Source organism: Zingiber officinale, chromosome 6B (assembly GCF_018446385.1).
Source record: "Zingiber officinale cultivar Zhangliang chromosome 6B, Zo_v1.1, whole genome shotgun sequence".
Lineage (NCBI taxonomy): Eukaryota > Viridiplantae > Streptophyta > Magnoliopsida > Zingiberales > Zingiberaceae > Zingiber > Zingiber officinale.
Window position 1 is genome coordinate 124,111,865 of NC_055996.1, and position 19,430 is coordinate 124,131,294.

The 19,430-nt window shown below is 39.4% G+C and overlaps 1 protein-coding gene across 3 annotated transcripts in view; it reads left to right on the plus strand.

The window, feature by feature from the left end:
* Positions 1-13,611, plus strand: part of LOC121989349 — a 36,673-nt gene extending 23,062 nt beyond the window's left edge. For 2 of the 3 annotated variants that reach the window (XR_006114231.1, XM_042543336.1), the window contains one exon: positions 12,575-13,611. Coding sequence is in view for 2 of the 3 variants with exons in the window: in XM_042543336.1 (XP_042399270.1) it covers positions 12,575-12,596 (22 nt within the window). In the remaining variant the exon portion in view is untranslated. Of the gene's footprint in view, positions 1-10,569; positions 11,555-12,574 lie in introns of those variants that run through there. The other variant, XM_042543334.1, reaches the window with a different exon arrangement.
* Positions 13,612-19,430: the final 5,819 nt, after the last annotated feature.

The window sequence follows — 19,430 nt, forward strand, 5'->3', positions numbered from 1 at the left end:
ACCTAGTGCCCTCCCATCCTTCCACCGGACGTCCCCATTTTGTCCTATGATTCCAGACTTGGAAAATGCCCGCTTCCCAAGCCTGCAATCCTGTCTGACCATCTTGATTATTCTACCCTTAGAGACATCAACTTGAAGGGTCTCGAGCCAGTCTGTAATTATATGCCCATAAGGCATATAAACAGTGTAGCCGCTCGGCTCACTATAGGAGACGATCGAAGAGTAGATGCTAGATACGATGTCAAAGTCGAGACGCCGACGCAATCCATAAAGCATCAGGCAATGATATGGTCGGATCTCAGACAATGGTTTAGATGTGATAGGCAGAAGGCAGTTTGTGACAATTTTAAACAGAATGTAGTCTTGAGGAGATAATCTCAAGGCTGCAAAAGTAGGAAAGTCAACATCTAGCTCATCAAGGCCACCCGGTCTAGGTTGCCTGAAGAAATACTCATAGACGGAGTCAGGTGTGACATCAAAAGGTGAGGGTAGGGGGTCTGGTAGATCAGGAAATATCGAGAAGACATTACCGGAACACCTCCGACAATCGAGATACTCAAAGAAGGATACGAAATTGAAATCAAGAGTCCGCTTAGCAACTCTTGTTTTATAACCTGCTTCATTAGGAATCTTATGAAGGTTGTTATAAAACTCAGAGACCAAGTCATAGTTGATATCCCGTTCTAAGTAGACAAGTGAGTCAAGATTGTAGTAGGAAATAGTTTTAGACACAGTTGGGCAAAACTCGTCCATGAATTTACGATCTACAGATCTACACGTGAGTAATTTGAAGGTTCTTAGTCTAAAGGCTTCCTCAAAATTTTGGTTCGGGAATCTCCCCGAACTGGACGGTTGAGGTCGGGAGGTTTCTTTGGACTTGGATTTATCTTTGGACTTGGAAGTACCCTCACCTACTGGTTTCTTCCTAAGGGGTTAGGAACATGACACAGATGAAGCAAAGGAGCACAACCCGAGCACCACCCCAAATCACTGAAGCAGTGAGAAATGAAACAAATGAAGTACTAACGAGAAATAGAGCTGATTAAGTTACCTTGGAGCCATTTCTCTGGTTTTCGGAGAAAGAAAGAAGTGCTGAGGCAGGAGGGAGTCGTCTAGGGTTCGGCGATCAAGGGGAAGAAGAAACGGGAAAAGAGAGTCGGCTAGGGCTTCGTATGTAATGGGAAAGGAGGGAGTCGGGAGGAGTTAAAACCAGGGATCGATCTATTCCCTGATCGGACGGCTGTTCGATCAGGAGAAATCCTGATCGATCAGATCCACCCGAGTGAATCGGCGACACCTGATCGGTCAGTGGACCGATCAGGGATCATCCTGATCGGTGCCCGGACCGATCAGGGGGCTTCCTTCGTGCGCTGATCGGTCACTGGACCGATCAGATACCAAACAGAGAGTTTGGCTTCGTTCTGGATCGGTCGACAGACCGATCCAGACTTTCCTGATCGGTCTGTGGACCGATCAGTGTCTGATAACCCGATTTCAGTAATTTCAGTAACTGAAATACTGAGCCATGAAGTCTGAAGAATCCGGAACTCAAGAATTCAGAACTTCCCTAAGACATACCCTAGAACTTAGGAATCACCAAACACTAATATATTCGAAATATGATTTCTTATGGCCTGAACTTGTTCATAATCCAAAAGTTTCAGACTCTTATCAAACAAAACCTCACACTAACTCCAACCATATGGAGTTCTGTCTTCTTGGTCCTTAAGAGTTCAAAACATATTTTTGCTAAACTCATCTCTATGATCAGGTTCAAATTTGTCAAAATATAAACAACTTGTCCTAATTTTCAATCAAGGCATGTTAAGTATCAATCAAAAATATCAATCAACAAATCACCCATAGTTAGACACTTTTTAGACAAAGGTCCAATCAAGATTTCTTGATTGGAATATATGAGTAAGATCAAGGAACCAATTACACATGAATTATGTAATGGTGTTCCCCATACTCAATTAATGTCTCTTCAACCTAATTATTCAAGGGATGCATGATACATTTTGAATAATTTGGTTGTTCCTAGCATCTCACCCCATTTCTAGCAAACAAAAATATTTTGTTAAACCTTATAGTTTGTGTGAGATGTTCCCAAGTTGCCCAAATTATTGTCCCAATTACTCTTGTCATTTTACTAGTCCTTATTGATCATGGTGAAGTTCTAATGACCTAAGGAGCCAAACACATTCCCAACTCCCTCCTTAAATGACTAAATTCATTCTCCGGAAGGGGTTTGGTGAAAATATCAGCTAGGTTTGACTTTGACTCAACATATGTGAGTGCAATGTCTCCCCTAGCTACGTGATCTCTTATGAAGTGATGACGCACTTCAATGTGTTTGGTCCTCGAATGATGGACTGGATTTTTAGTTAGGTTGATCGTGCTAATGTTGTCACATAGCACTTGTACACCCTTATAAGAAAGTCCATAATCCTCTAGGGTGTGTGTCATCCACAACAACTGTGATACACTCTCTCCCATGGCAATATATTCGGCCTCGGTCGTGGAGAGAGCAACACAATGTTGCTTCCGACTTGACCAACTAACTAAAGATGAACCTAAAAATTGGCAGCCCCCACTAGTACTTTTCCGATCCAATTTGCACCCAGCATAATCGGAGTCGGTATAACCTATCAAGTCAAAAGACTCAGTACGTGGGTACCAAAGACCTACTCTAATTGTGCCTTTAAGGTATCTCAGAATTCTCTTAACTGCAATTAAGTGAGATTCCTTGGCACAGACTTGATACCTAGCGCACATGCCCAAAAAGTATGTCCATCGACTAGGTGTGAGATATAGAAGACTACCAATCATGCTTCTATATTGCGTTAGATCAATTGATTTTCCACTCTCATCATTGTCAAGGCGAGTGTTTGTCGCCATTGGAGTGGACACTTCCTTAGAGTCACTCATATTGAATTTTCTAAGCATCTCTTGAGTGTATTTTGTCTGATGGACATAAATTCCATCTCGAGTTTGTTTGATTTCAAGTCCGAGGAAGAATGTCAACTCTCCTACTAGACTCATCTCAAACTCACTTTCCATGTGAGAAATAAATTCATTCAAATAGCCCTTGTTATTTGAGCCACAAATTATGTCATCGACATATACTTGGGCTACAAAAATGTTTTCACCATCTCTACGTAGAAATAGTGTTGGGTCTATTTGACCTCTTACAAATCCCTTCTCTAGTAAATAAGTTGACAGCCTTTCGTACCAAGCTCGAGGTGCTTGTTGAAGCCCATAAAGAGCTTTCTTGAGCTTGTATACGTGGTTTGGAGCTTCGGTACTGACAAACCCCGGTGGTTGCTCAACATAGACCTCTTCTTTGATGAGATCGTTTAAGAAAGCCGATTTAACGTCCATTTGATAGAGCTTGAAACCTCTATGTGCAGCAAAAGCTAGCATCAAACGAATGGACTCTAATCGGGCCACGGGAGCATAAGTCTCATCATAATCGAGACCTTCGACTTGACTATAGCCCTTGGCTACAAGTCTTGCCTTGTTTCTTACAACTTCTCCCTTTTGATTTAACTTATTTTTGAAGACCCATTTAGTTCCAATAATGGTGGTCTTCTTAGGTCTAGGAACTAAGTCCCACACTTGGCTCCTTTCAAATTGACCTAACTCATCTTGCATAGCTAAGATCCAATCAGGATCGTGCAATGCCTCATCAACTATTTTTGGTTCAATCTCTGAAATCAATGTGACTTCATTAGACTCATTTCTAAAGAATGACCTAGTCCTAACCCCTTGTTGGATGTCTCCCACAATCTGGTCTTGGGGATGACTAGAGGCTAACCTAGACTGCCTTGGTGTTGGCGGTGCCTCATGAGTGGTCTCACTCGGCACAGGCGAGGACTCAGTATCAGGCAACGGGTCTGCCTGAGTTCTTTGTTGCCCTTGCTCATCATCATCAGAGTCAATTTCGACTCTTTCCATGTTTGGATCATTCAAACCTAGCCTTCTAAGTTCGAATTGAATTTCTTCTACATTCCTTGATTGATTATCAGGGATTTCTTCGAAAGCTACATCCGAGGACTCTTCAATCAATTTAGTCCTCTCATTGTAGACTCGATAGACTTTGCTGGTAAGAGAGTACTCGACCAGTATCCCTTGATCAGCCTTAGCCGTGAACTTCCCAAGATGATCCTTGGTGTTCAAGATAAACACCTTACAACCAAACACCCTAAGATGTTTAATTGTAGGCGGTTTCCCAAACCAAAGTTCATGGGGAGTCTTTCCTAAAAACCTATGTATTAAAACTCGATTTTGCACATAGCAAGCTGTATTCACAGCCCATAAGTAGCTCGGTAGTGAGTACTCATTGAGCATGCTTCATGCAGCCTCTTGTAGGACTCGGTTCTTTCTCTCCACAACCCCATTTTGCTGTGGGGTCCTTGGAGTAGAGAACTCATGCCTATATCCCTTTTCTTGACAAAACTCTAAAAACCTATGATTTTGAAATTCCCCACCATGATCACTTCTAATGGTTTTAATTGTTGTCGATTTTCATTTTCAGTTCTTCTAAAAAAGAAATAAAAATATCTATAGTTTGGTCCTTATGTTTCAAGAAGAAAGTCCATGTGTATCTAGTAAAATCATCAACGATTACCAAGCAATATCTACTTCCATTCAATGATATTACACTACTGCAATCAAATAGGTCCATGTGCAATAAATCTAAAGCAGTAGATGTACTTACGGTGCTTTTACCTTTATGAACAACTTTTGTTTGCTTACCCTTTTGACATGCATCACATAGTTTGGTCTTGTGGTACTTGATGCTGGGTAAGTCTCGCACTAATCCTTGGTTGGCCAACTTCCGGATGTTCTTCATGTTTACATGTGCCAACCTTCTATGCCATAGCCAAGACTCTTCTTCTTTCGACATGAAACACTTAATCAAAGCATTAGTAGCACTTTTAAACGATACTTGATAAATATTATCAACCCTTGTGCCTACTAGTACCGTGTCAAGTGTGTCAATGTGTTTAACCAAATATTGACTTGAATGAAATTCAATTGTGTAACCCGTATCACACAATTGACTGACACTTAGGAGATTAAAAGTCATCCCCTTGACTAGAAGGACATTCTTGATATGGAGACATTCGGATATATGAATGTCTCCAACTCCTACAACCTTAAGGCTACCATTATTACCAAAATACACATTACCTCTACTTTTGTTTTGAATGGTTGTAAACAGTGATTTGTCCCCGGTCATGTGCTTGGAGCATCCACTATCAACAAACCAAGTTGATAGATGCTCCCCCTCGACCAATGCCTACAAGACACGGAAGATAGAGGTTTTAGGTACCCAAATCTTGGGACCTAATGCTTCTATAACGAAAGACCTAGGAACCCATGCCTTGGTCATACCTTTCCTAGTTCCATGAGCCCTAGAAACATGTGATCTACTATTTTGAGTTCTAGACATTAGAGAAATGAAACTCGACTCCTTGGGTTGATACCCTAGCCCGGCCTTGTTTTAGACTGCCCTTTGGCCATTTAGAATCATGTCTAGAGTCTTAGAGCTAGTTGAGAACTTCTCAAGTATTTTCTTGAGTTTCTCAACCTCACCCTTTAAAGCCTTGTTCTCATCCTCAAGGACTTCTAGATGTAGGTCATCGACCTCATCTTCCCTAAGGGTCCTTAAGGTTTTTACTTCTTCTTTTAACAATTTATTTTCTGTTTTTGACTTTTTAAGCAATGTAGATAAGTGAGTGATAGTCTTATAACACTTTTCTATATGAGAAGAGGTTACCTCTTCATCATCCGACGATGATGAAGCCGCGGTTGAAGCGTCGCTCGAATCTCCCTCACTTCCGGAGTCCGAAACCTCCCTTGCCATGAGTGCTAATTGTCGTGTGCTCTTTTCCATCTTCTCTTCTTCCTCCGATGAGCTTGATGAGGACTCATCCCAAGTGGCCTTGAGAGCCTTCTTCTTCTTGACTCTTTCCTCCTTCTTTTTGGCTCGTTCCTCCTTCCTCTTTAATTTCGGACACTCGCTCCGAATGTGTCCTTTCTTGCTACACTCATAACATATAACATTAGATTTATCAAAATTTTGATCATTAGTTTTACCTTTTCCTTTGTATCTTCGGCTTCTTCTCATAATCCTTCTTACGAAGTTCGCCATCTCACTTGATGATGATCCACTTTCATCATCGGATTCGGAGGAAGAGGTGGATGAGGAAATCTCCTTTTCCTTCTTCTTTTCCTTCTTCCTTCTTCCATCCTTGCTCTTTGGTCCTGCAAATAAAGCAATACCCTTCTCTTTTTGACCTTTGTTAGCAAGCTCATGAAGTTCCATCTCACAGAAAAATTCATCTAGTTTAACAATGGAAAGATCCTTGGATACCTTGTAGGCATCTACCATAGATGACCACAAGGCATTCCTAGGAAAAGATTTAAGAGCGTACCTTACTAGATCGCGATTCTCCACTCGTTCGTCCACAGAGTGTAGACCGTTGATGATCTCCTTGAATCTCCCATGAAGTTCACTTACCGTTTCATTGTCCTTCATGGTTAGATTTTGGAGCTGATTCAAGAATAGGTCCCTCTTGGCAATCCGAGAATCTCGAGTTCCTTCTTGGAGCTCGATGAGTTTGTTCCATTGGTCTCTTGCACTCGAGAACGGACCTACCTTGACGAGTTGGTCCTTGGCGATTCCACATTGCAAGGTGACCATAGCCTTGGCATCGGATTGTGCTTTGCGGAGTTGTTCGGTAGACCACCTTGACAAATCGAGTTCCTTACCTTCTTCATCCTTTGGTGGTGTGAAACCTTCCTTGACTGAGAACCACATGGCAATGTCGGTCTTGAGGTAATACTCCATGCGGCCCTTCCAATATTGAAAATCTGCTCCTTCGAAGTAGGGTGGTCGATTTGTGCTAAAGCCTTCTTTCATAGCCATCCTTGTTTGCTCTTTTGGGTGTTAATCCGAATCAAAGAGTCCCTTGCTCTGATACCACTTGTTGGGATCTTAGATGGCTAGAGGGGGATGAATAGCCTCTTTGAAAACTTAAACACAATCTTTCTTAAAGAAAAACTTGTTAGCACAGCGGAAGTAGAAAACTAAAACGAAGGAAGAAAAACACACACAGCAGACACAAGGATATACGAGGTTCGGGGATAACTTGCCCCTACTCCTCGGCGTGTCCGTAAGGAGGATGACTCCTTGATCTTTCGGTAGATCACACCCCGGACAAAATCCGGCTAAAGATGTCTCCTTCTCGGTGGAGCAACCTCTCAACAGAGTCTCAGTTGATTATAGAATTAAGCACAAGACTTACAGTGGCTGAGAAGATTAATCATATGAGCTTACAGCCACGCGGAGAAAAAACAGAGCAGAGAGCGCACAACGACCTTCTTAGCAAGGAGCTCACAGCTTCACCAACTTGCTTTCTCAAAGGATTGATCGAAAAGAAACAGAGAATACAGTTCTTTTCTGAACCTCTCTTCTTCCTTCTTATGTCTCTCTGCTTTACTGTCTCGAATCACCGCCGCCTGTAGAATCGCTGCTGCCAACAAGGCGTAGCCAATCACCTCTCCTCCTCATCTGGTTCTCTGAACCCATGCCAATGGAAATCACTGGCGTCTCTGGATACGAACCAATAAGTAGAGGTCAAACTGAGCGCAGCCTAATCGTAATCAGATTCGCCAGTGAACGTTGATGCCTCAAATGCATCTGTTGCAGCAAATCACAGTGAAAAGAGGACTTGTCTTCTTCTCTTAATGAAGCTTAATTTGAATTCAACCATGAGAGTGTGACCTGCAACCTGCAAGCTAAAAAGACTCACAGCAGATGGTTAAAAACAGATGGGTGAAAACAAATACAAGAATCGAAAAGTGCATGCAAACAAACAATACCGTGAGTTTGCGCAAACCGATCCACGCTTCGATCATCGCTGATCGGTCCGGCACTATCAGAACTAATCTGATCGGTCCCGCATCGATCGGATGTCGCTCTTTCCAATGCGCAAGACACGGTCATGCGGACCGATCAGACTAATCTGATCGGTCCCGAGACCGATCGATGTCGCCCTTCCAAGCGCTATACCCTCGATCGGTCTGGGCACGATCAGAAAATCACAAGAGACTATCGATCGAGATCGATCGACGCCGCCAAGCCATCGACGATTCCCGATCACGCCGCACCGATCAGTGTCCAGTTTCACTGATCGGCCGCCGACCGACCCAGCCTTCTTGACTTAGTCCGGTCGAGCCCTCTCGACCTAGTCCGGAGAACGAGCTCCCAGCCCTCTCCGACTTCATCCGGTCCTAGAGAACGAGCCACCGACCCTCTGACTTCGCATGCCAAGCTTCCTTCTTGGACTTTTCAACACCAGATGTCCGATCACCCTTGATTCATCTGGATTTTCCCTTGCCTGGCTTCACTCACCAGGACTTGCACCTAGCTTCACTCACTAGGGTTTTCACCTGGCTTCACTCACCAGGACTTGCACCTAGCTTCACTCACTAGGGTTTTCACCTGGCTTCACTCACCAGGATTTCCAATCTGCCTGGCTTCACTCACCAGGACTTTCCAACTGCCTAACATCCCCGTTAGGACTTTCTCAATCAGGTCAACCAAGTCAACCTAGATTAGTAATTAATCTGAGTTAAATATCTGATACAAACTTAAATCAGTGTCAACAGCAAAACAACATCCAGGTCAGACTGTATCAACAATTTTATTATACTATTATATTTCTACTTCTTTTATTTGGAGATCTGCTATTTGCTTGTTTTGATTGACAGAATGTCATTTGGAGTGAAAGTGGAACAAAAATGCACATTGGAGCGAACATAGAGAAGATCAAGCTCAGGCTGTGTGAAAGTACATGGATGTGTGGTCTTGCTCGTAGCAAATCAAGCTTCAGCCGTGTGAACTCACATGACCATGTTACACTCCAGAAAAGAAGAAGACCACGGTCGTGTGGGCTTTCTAGAGCAGAAGAAGACCATAGCCGTATGAATCCACATAGTTGTGTGGAATTCTAGAGAGAAAGAAGACCATGGCCATGTGGATTCCACACGGCCTTGTTACCAGATTAAACTGTGGCCATGTGGTTCCACACGGTCATGGCACAGGCCGTACTAGGCCCGTGCCTAACACTATATAAAGGATTTTTCTTCCCTTATCAAGGAATCTTGGGCTTGGGGGTTCGTCCCCATTCCTTGGGGAAGGGTTCCCCCCTTGAAGGAACCCAAGATCATTCATCTTTGCCGATCTGTCCACCTTCGGAGTAAGGGAATACCTCCAAAGAAACCATGCTTCAAGGATAAGCACTCTCCTCTCTCTATTTCTATGTATTGAGTTGTAGTTTGCTATTTTCATTATCTTTTGATTGTATTCTCTTGCGATGGAGTAGTTCTCTAGATTTAGGATGTAGGAAATAGTTGTGATGTATTGTGGTGTAAGAACTATGTATTTGAACATTTTCTTGTGCTATGAAATGTTTATATCAAGTTCTATGTATGTTGTGCCTTATATGTGTTTGACAAAATGTGTGTGAGGACAATTCATGTAGATGTGAAGGATTCATCTCTATGTTAAGGTTACTACTAGACTAGATAACCGGGGGATCCTTAGTGACAGAGGATACATATTTAACCGGACATATCATGCTCTTAGTGACAGAGCGTATCGATATTTACCCACTTTCTAGAGTTAAAAGATCTTAGCATAGAGACTAATTCTTGTTAGGGCATTCTAATTGAAGTGGATGCTCCTGTACTACCATTAGGAAGTGACTGTACAATCTAAGAACGTATGATCGGAGGTCCTAGTGACAAGGATTCCCTCTTAACTGGACTTCCTAGGTTTCCTGTCTACTTAATGGTGTTAGAACTTGAATATACAACATTCGAATTCTATCTCCTTTTGGATTAGGATGCTTCGATCAATGGAAGATAAGAGTTGAAAGTTTCTTCATGATGAAAATTAAAGATTGATTTATCCTAATAGAGGGATTTGAAGCTCCAATTAATAGCCGAGGAAGACTGTTCAAGACAAAGGAATGGACCGAGGAGCAACATAAAAAATCTGAGATAAACGACAAGGTATCCAAAATTCTAGTTAATTTGGTGCTTAACAATATTTTTTGTAATTAGGAAAATTTAGAGATGCCAAGATTCATGAAGGTCCATCACCGACACAAGACAAAAATGATAATGTCCTCAAAGGAAGACTCATTGGATCAAGAATCAAAAAACTTGGAAATTGAGAGATACTTAATTTTTGAGATAGAGGATGAACTTGAAGAGACATCTACCTCAAGGGTTGAGGAGAAGTGTAGTCCATTAGCATCAGAACAAGAAGAAGCCTTGATACTTGAAGCCAACGAGGAAGAAGAGTGTGTCTGATAACCATGATTTTGGCTATATTATCTTGATTCATAATACAAGTTTTTAATGATTTTCTCATGGATTGAACTCATATCTACATCACATTTCATAATCGTATTTGATCTCGGACTTAATTGCAAATTAGCCTATAATCATGATATTTGATGCTAATATTTAATTATTATTTTGTAGACATCAAAAGGATCATGGACCCGATCAAATCAGACCACATTTACGATCAAATCTAGGGCGAAATGAGGCGATCAAGCTCCAGAATAATTGTAGCCGTCCATTGAAGATCGGATAGATCTGAGCCATCGGTCAAGGATCTGGTCCATCCAATCCAAGAGGAAGCTCATCTCAGCCGTAGATGAAGATCCAAAGGTTTTGATTCAGATCTGAGTTCATACAGCCATTGATCAAGCCCGAAACATTCCGAACCGTCCGATCAGAGAGGGAGTTGTTTAAAATCTGAGAAGCTACAATGTCTTTGGGGGAGCTCAGCGTTTGCTCGCGATTTTCACACTGTTCACCCTTCTTCTTCATCCCCGTCGCAGCTTCCCATTCCACTTCAGATCTTAGTTTCACTTCTCTTCATCTCCGGCGAGCTTGCGAAGATCCGGCGACCGACAATCAAGGGGCAGAGCCGCGATTTGAGGGCGTTCCCCGTTCATGTTCTAGCTGTCCGCGAGCGTGATTCTGGAAAAGATATGAGGGCATTCCCCGATCTGATGCTTTCAACCTCCAACTTAAAAGCATGTGGGCGTTCCCCGGTCCTTCAGAGACCAAACCATCTTCATCTTCACCTCCCGTTTCCAGATTGGCAAGATTTGCTCTGTTTTGCGGTGGTTGGAGAATTCAGATGATTCCGAGCTTGAGAGGCGTTCCCAGTAGCTTTGGACTTCACCTAGATGAGCTATGGATTTAGTGGATTGCTGTGATTGCTCAAGAGGCGTTCCTAGAAGCAAGAACAGTGGCATGACAGTAAGGAGAGGTTTAGTCTCGGGTTTGGTTGCTGAATGCCATTTAGGTTTAGTTTTCTTTATTTTTTTGTCTTTGAATTGTGTTTGAACTTGCTCAGATATGAAGATCTGATAGATAGATTATGTTTTATTCTTCGTTTCGCATTTCTTACTTCAGATCTTGTTTGAGTTTTGCTTGTCTCCGTAATTCTATATCTGAAATTCTACTTGCTAATCTGATCTTGATGAACTCCTGTAATCTGAATTTTGTGCAGTTTCTTAATTCTTGCAATCTGATTTTGATTTGAATCTTTATATTCTTGTTTGCATTTAATCCATTCCTATATTAAAAATTCCTTGATCTTAATATGTGGTTGTTGAACTGTGTACATGCTAGTATGATGAATGCTCAACTTAAGATTTAAATTGCTACTGTGAAATTGAGTGTTGAATGCTTGAATGCTTTGTTACTGTGAATTTAAATGGAAGGTATATTAATTGACTCATTTGATGAGATGATACTTTAAAATCCGAGAGAAATTGTTGTTAACTTAACCACCAAGAGTTTAATCATGTTTAGATGAGAATGGACCTTCTTTGATCTATTTATGATTGTGGAAGAATTTAATTTGAAGTGTGAATCGAATGGAAAGGTTTAATTAATCTTGTTGAGATAATAACTTGATTGGAACCAATTCTAGAGCACTCACACACTTATTAGTTATCCTTGGAAAAAAAAAATGACTTGGGACTCCTTACTACACGTGTTGTCCATATTTTAGTTGAGTTTCAATCTTAATTAATTTGATGTGCCACGTGACATGCAAAAAGACTAATACCAAATTTTGGCGCCGTTGCTGGGGAACAATAACTAGTAGAGTGTGTTAATTTTTGATTGATTGATTTTATTGTTAGCATCTTGATTGATTTGATTGCTATTCTTTTTGTATTTTCATGTTGGCTTGTTCTTGAATTGTTAAGTGCTTAAATGTTCATGTTTTCATGTGTTTGAAACTTTATGCTCTTGAGTCTTCTAATTTTGATTGATAGTGTTGTGTTGTAAGAACAGGAGATTTCTTTAGCATTGATCCATATTTTCAGAATTTTGGAAGTGGAATGAAGAGTCAGAATTTTTAGCTTGAGTATCAATTTTACCCAACAATGGAACAACAAAATATGTATGAGTCATTTTCTAATGCTTTTAATGTTAATTGGGTGGATAATTCATGTTTCAGGTATGAAAGTGCACAAGGATAATTTATTGATCCATATCCATCTTACCAGAATTCATATGGGTTTCAAGAGGTTTCAACATCTTCTTTGTCACATCCTTTTCAACAGAACGAACCTCAGATGGATGAGTTAACATGGAAACTCAGGGAGATTATGCAACAAATGAGTGAGCATCAAGAGCAACAATTTTCAAGAATACAGAATATACAAAGTCAATTGGATCAAATTGCATCATCCATCAACCAGTTACAAACACAAAGCGTCAGTGAAGAGATGGATTGTGGAGATCTTGTCAGGCCTGACACTACATCTACTTCTTCACTAGATTCTTTAAGTACTTTTTATTGTTGTGATGATGTAGTTGATCATACTTTTTATTCTACTGATATGGTTGCTTTAGATGTTGGAAATGATGCAGGTATTGTTGTTGAAGATGATTTAAGTGTAGGGGATATGCTTACTGGAAGCATTACCTCAAGAATCACCAAGAATTGAGGATATAAGTGTAAGAACTTGTGCTATGGAGCCAAGCACCCAAGAATCACTACACGAAGTTTAACATTCATTAGAATGAGAGCTTGAGCATTTACTTGATGAGGAAGAGGTAACAATCACCACTACAGGTACCTTTCAACAGAACAAGGTCAGTATTTCTTGTGATACATCAGAAAATTTAATAGAGGTACCAATTATTGACTTTATTAGATGTGATTCATTACTTGATAAATTTTCTACCCACATTAATATTCTCCTATTTTCTTCTTATTCCATACGCATATGGGAGGTGTTTTGCTTTGTTGATTTTGTAGGAGAACATAAGCTCCCAGAGTGGATGCTTGAACTGAACCGCCTCCGTCCTCCAGAAAGACTTTTGAAAGGAAAAATGAACAATAAAATAATTTTAGTGGAACCACAATGACACCTCTACTGGTGTGGATTTTGTTGCTAAATCTTCTTCGACCACCGGAATTAAAGGGGAGTTGGTTCCAATTTCGTTTTCTTATGCATTTTAATTCGTGCTTTGTTAATAAATTCTTTGTGGGCAATTTTTTTTATTTTTATATTTACATTTGCACTTTGTCTTCATACTTTGCATTTTGTTTAGTATATAACATTTCAATTTGAATAAAATTCTCCATGGGAATTTTCTAAGTAATATTTTTAAGATGGTAAAAGTTTCTTAAATTTGACCATCAATTTTAGGTCATTTGACATGATTGGATGCTCTACTTACATGATGTTGGTTAGTGTGGTGGTGGATTCCAATTTAATTAATTGAGCTTGATTGCATGAAAATTACCTAGAGAGGACCACTTTAAGCTTAAACACTATTATATTTTTGTGTGACATGCACTCATAGCAATTGAAACTCTAGAACTTGCTTAGTTTCTTTTCAAAGTCACAATAGCATATGTATGCATGGAGATGAAGAATATTTTTCATTCTTGTTCCCTCATTATTTTCCATTTTTCTTCTCACAAAATTTTCTTGAAACATTTTCATCTAGCATTCTTATTCTTGATCTTCTTTGCTTGTCATTTTTCTTTTATTGAGAGTTTTAGGGTGATTATCTTGATGAGTGAATTGACTAGATGGACAAAGATTCAAGTGTGGGGGGAAGAATTGTGTATACTTGAGATTGATAAGGTTTCCTACTTCAAATTGTTTGGAAGTTATGAAGTTGTGAATTCAAGTTGATAGTTGCATTGCTTGAAAGAGTAGCAAATTCTGTAGCTTAGAGTTTGGAGCAGAATTTGAGGTTGGTTTGCTGAAGGATGTATTAATATAGCAATAGTGATATATTGAGGTTGGTTTGCTGAAGGAAGAAATTTATAGCAGTACTAATATCAAAGTGCTAAACTTAATCATTTCTTGGGCTTAGTCATGTATGAAGTAAATTCAAACAACCTTGAATTCTGGAAATGGATTAAGGTTTGGAAAATGTTTGAGCAAGGGCTGATTTTAGGAGGTATTTAAGGTCAAGAGCAAGCTACAATTGCTTTGGATTTAGAGACTTGATACTATGTTGATACATTTAAAGCTCTAGGAGAAATATGTGGGAAGAAGATGTTGATGTGCTAAATTCTGCAGAGATGAGAATGTAGCTGAAAATTGCATGTGGTGCCAAATAATGGTTAAGTGTAGGCAGAAATTGTAGAAAAAAAAAATCTGGAATTCAGTGTATACCCGGTCTTTATTCCTGATCAGCTCAGTAACTTGAAGGATCGTATCAATAAGGTGTTACAACATCTACTTTCCTGTCTCTTGAAGCAATTGTCAAAGATTCAATCCCTAGAACTGTTGGGAACTAATTAATTTCTGTATTCTGAATTTTGGAGATTTGAAACTAGTACTTCGGATATGTTAATTGGAAGGGATTAATTCTATTTTGGATTGTTGCAAGGTCTAGTTGTGTCTTCATCAAAACAACATGAACACAATCTGGTACTGGGTTTCAAGAATTAGCTGAGTCTAAGTCCTTTAATTTTTGAAGATGTTGCTGTATTATCAGAGGATGGTTTCTGAAATTCAGTCCAAGGAATTTTAAGTTGTTACTACTATGAAGTCTGGATTCCAATAGATTTAGTGCCACGTGAAATCCTTTCTTGAACTTAATTTTGTATGGTTGACAAGAATTCTTTCAAGTCCTAATTTCTGAAATTGACAGATTCATTTTAGTGCTGGAATCATTCTAGATGATGTTAATCAGTGTGTGTTGAAGAAAAAAATGGAGGAGTGGAGTTGCAGAATTTGATATGGTTACTGAATTACTGTAAGTGGTAAATTGCAGAGAAGATTCTGAATTAAATATTTCAATTGCGTGTCAAGTTCCTTTTGCTGTTCTCAAATTAGTTTCACTCCTTTTGGCATCTTCATGGTTCAACATACTGGACTTCCTTATAATCTGAATTCTTAAAAAGATGATTTCTCTTAGCCGATCTGTAATTACAATCCAGAGGGCTAACATCTACTACTACTGAGAAGAAACACTTGTTCAAAGTTCATGCTTCAAGTTAATTGTGTAGATTTCAAATTAGAGAAGAGAAGAAAAAAAAAGACTCAATGTGTATCACTGGTACATGATCAGAATTGATGAAAGGATTCTTCGCAGATTTTCAGAATCAACATTCAAGACATCAGAAATTTAGAATCATAAGGGCTTCTTCTTCAATGTTTTAGCTATGGGAAAATCTGAAGAAAGAAAGCAAAGAAATGAGTATTGTTAATCTGAACAAAAGTGAACTCTTGATGGTTAAATGGTGAAGGGATTCAATCATTCCACTCATTCAATTTGGAATCTGATTAGATTTTTCTGGTACAAGATTGACTCCATCTTAAAGACTTCATAGAAGATAAGGATTTAGAAGCCGCAACAACCATCTTACAAGAGATTGTGAGTTATGAGAAATATAATGGCACAAAGGAAGTGTATCAAGTTGAGAACCAAGTACACGTGGCAAATTCAATCTGCAATTTCTGATCATTGCCCATTTGGCATTCTATTTTGTCAAGGACTCTTATGATTTGAGTTTGAACTCCTTGGAATTTAGAATCAGATTACTATTGTTGATTCTCTGAAATGCTGAAACTGGAGGAGTTAGAAGCAAGGATTTTAGAAATGAACCTCAAATCCTGAAAATTCTGGAAGATAATTTCTGAAATTGAAGGAAGTTAGCATATGAAATTTTACCCGTTGGGGAATCTGAACTCTCATCATTAATGGGCTTTATGCAAGTATGAGATGTTGCTGAACTTTATTCTACTTCTGGATTGTTGCAAACAAGTGAGAGCTGTAGAAAATGCAAGGAATCAGTAAAAGAGAGTTGGTCTTATAATTCTGAAAATGAATTCTGTAGAGAATAGCTTGAATCTGATTATGAACATGCTCAATTGCTAAATTTGAATCCTTAGATCTTTGAATTTGTTCAAGAAATTAGTAGAATGAGTTTGGCAATGTGAAGGAATTGTTAGTTGATGTGTGAATTGTAAGAGCAGGACTTCTATTTGTCAAAATATGTGTTGGACCCCGTGGTAGTTTTGATGTGATCAACCAAGTTGGTTAGGTCCTGCTATATTTGATCCCTGTGTCTGAGTGTGCAGGAGCTTAGGAACACAGGAAGTCGAGCGGAAGACACAGCTAGCGAGAAGGACGACACGGGAAGGGAGCCGACGGGCTCGGTGCGTCCGAAGGACGAGAGAGCTGCGGAAGAGTACTCCGGTGGACGTGAAGAGCGTGTATGGCATTCGAGGGACGTTAAGCTGGGACGGAAGGTTGCTCGAGGAGAAGGCCGGGAATTGGGTTCGGGTGAGCCCTATTCCGGTTGGCCGCAATCACCCAAAAGAACGGAGCGTCGGAAGCTGAAGAAACCAAGCTGGAAATTAGGCTACCAGCTTGGAGGCGCCCTTGAAGGCGCCCTGGAAGGCGCCCTTGAAGGCGCCTTCAACCATGTTGAAGGCGCCCTCAACAGGTCAGTTTTGACCGTTTGCGTGCGGATAAAGTTTTATCCGCTGACCGAGCTGGAGGCGCCTTGAACCTTGTTGGAGGTGCCTTAGACCCTCGGGATAAACTTTCCAGGAGCTATAAAAAGGCCCCTGGAGCTAGGAATTCAACAACAACTCAAGCAATCAATCCATAAGCAATTCCTAGCAGTAGTTCTGAGCAATTATAGTGTAAAAGGCTTCTTCGCCTTCAGAGAAGGAGAATTTTCTTAGTGCGCTTTTCACTGCCCTGGATTAACAACCCTCTTGGTTGTAACCAGGTTAAACTTTTGTTTCTGCTTTTATTTTTTGTCTTTATTATTTTACTACTGCATTTATTCTGAGTTGAAATCCGAGGAGGGTAGTTTCATTTTTGTTTACAGCAATTCACCCCCCTCTTGCCGGTCTCCGCTGCACCAACAACATGTGTCAGATTTATGTAAACTCAATGAAACTAAATTCTTAAATGTGTAGCTGCACATCTAATTGATTGAAGTTTGGGTAAATTCTAAGAAATATATGGAGCTAATCTATTGCATGTTGAGTTTTCGCATAGTTTGGCTCACAACTGTGAAGCTTTGATGTTGGAACCTTTAAAAGCAGTTTATAGAAACCAGGACAGAAAATTTATTTCGGTTTTCTAAATTTGATGCTAGGAATTTGATTTCTGAAATTGGTTAGTTGGTTTGAGAGCTAAGTGATGGTATTAGTTTACTTTTGGGAACAGAACAAAAGCAGAAATTGAAGAGTTCTGAATTGCAGGATAGTATTGAAGAGTTCTGAAATTGGGTATCTAACTCCACACAAACCAATTCCATTGTTAAACTGATTGTGATACAAGTCTAATTCAAGAAGATTTTTAAAAGGATAGATCTGAGTAGCATTTCTGAAACTTAAGCCAGAAAGTTGTTACATGTTTTTGATTTCTACAATTGACAACGAAGATACAGAAAATTTGCAAGTATGTGAAGTTGTTTGTGCCAAGATTTCTTTTGCAAACCTCAAGACCACAATTTCTGAAATTTTAAGAAACTGAACATCAATTCTTATTGCAATTCTCAAGTGCAGTGAAATGTAGTGTAAACAGCTTGTTGGTTTGCTGGAATTCGTGGTCATTAGTGAAGATCAGTGAAGCTGAATCTAATTTCCTGGATTTTGAAGTGCGGGTATTCTTTTAAAGAATCTGAAGTTGAAACCATGAACTTTTGGAATTCTGCAACCCAATATTTTAGATATGTAAGAGCAGAAACAGAGAAAGAATGAAGAATGGAGATTGCTGCTGCGCAGGATTGGAAAGATAATGAAGTTCATCAAATTTGGAAATACCAAATTTCATCAAGAATTGCTGGAAATGACAAGTGAGTTGTTATTCTTTTCAAGCTTTCTTGTAACCATAATCTAGAATCTGGATTCTGAAAATCTGATCTGTGGAGTTGAGTTCAGTAGCATAAATGTTGAATATCATATGAAGCTTTAGAATGACAAGTTTCAGTTGATAGCTGCAAAGGATTGAGGTGAAATTTGATGTTGGTTGTTGAGTTTTAGCTAATAAATTGATATAGATGATGGTTGCTGTTGGACAGGAAACAAAAGTCTGAGTTGAATCTGTAAAACAGATATAGAGAAAGATTGCAGAATGAAGAAGAGGAATAACAACTAGAAGAGTATCAAGTCATTTTATACATGTTGTGTTTCATTGCCCAAGACGGAAAATATTTTAAGTGTGGAGGAGGGGAATTCTTCTTCACAAATTGATGAGAGATTGTTTTAGTTCCTAGTGCTGAAATTGAAGTGGAAAAAATAGTGAAGAAAAAAAAATGGCAAATCAAGAGAGTATCAAGTGTGGAGACAATGTATCAAGAATTGTGGATGACTATTAAATTGAAGGAGAGGCTAGGTTGATCTTTTGAATTTGTAATGACAAATGGTATTCTTCACTTTACACATCAAAATGGTCAACTCATCAAGTATATTCCTCCAATACTCTCATCTTCTCATTTCCTTCATTGAATTCTTTTCTTTTGCCTATTTTCATTCACTTTCATCGTTCTTTTTTATTTCAATTCAATTCTTGATGATAAAATCCTTTTGATTCATGTATGCTATGTTTATAGTGGTGGAGAATTAGAAAATAAGCAAGCTTATGGTAGTGAAATGTTGTGAGTTGCATTGAGTGAGCTCCACATATATGCATTTTTGAGTGTGAGAGTTAGAATAGGTAAAATACCTTGTGAGATTGCAACTTGCTTAATTTTTCAATTGGATTGAAACTACCATATCTACTGATTATTGTTTGTATTGTATTCATGATTGTTAGTGGTCTTGTAGATGACCTTAGTTAATTACCTTTTACCATCTTCTAAGTATTGCTAGGGAATT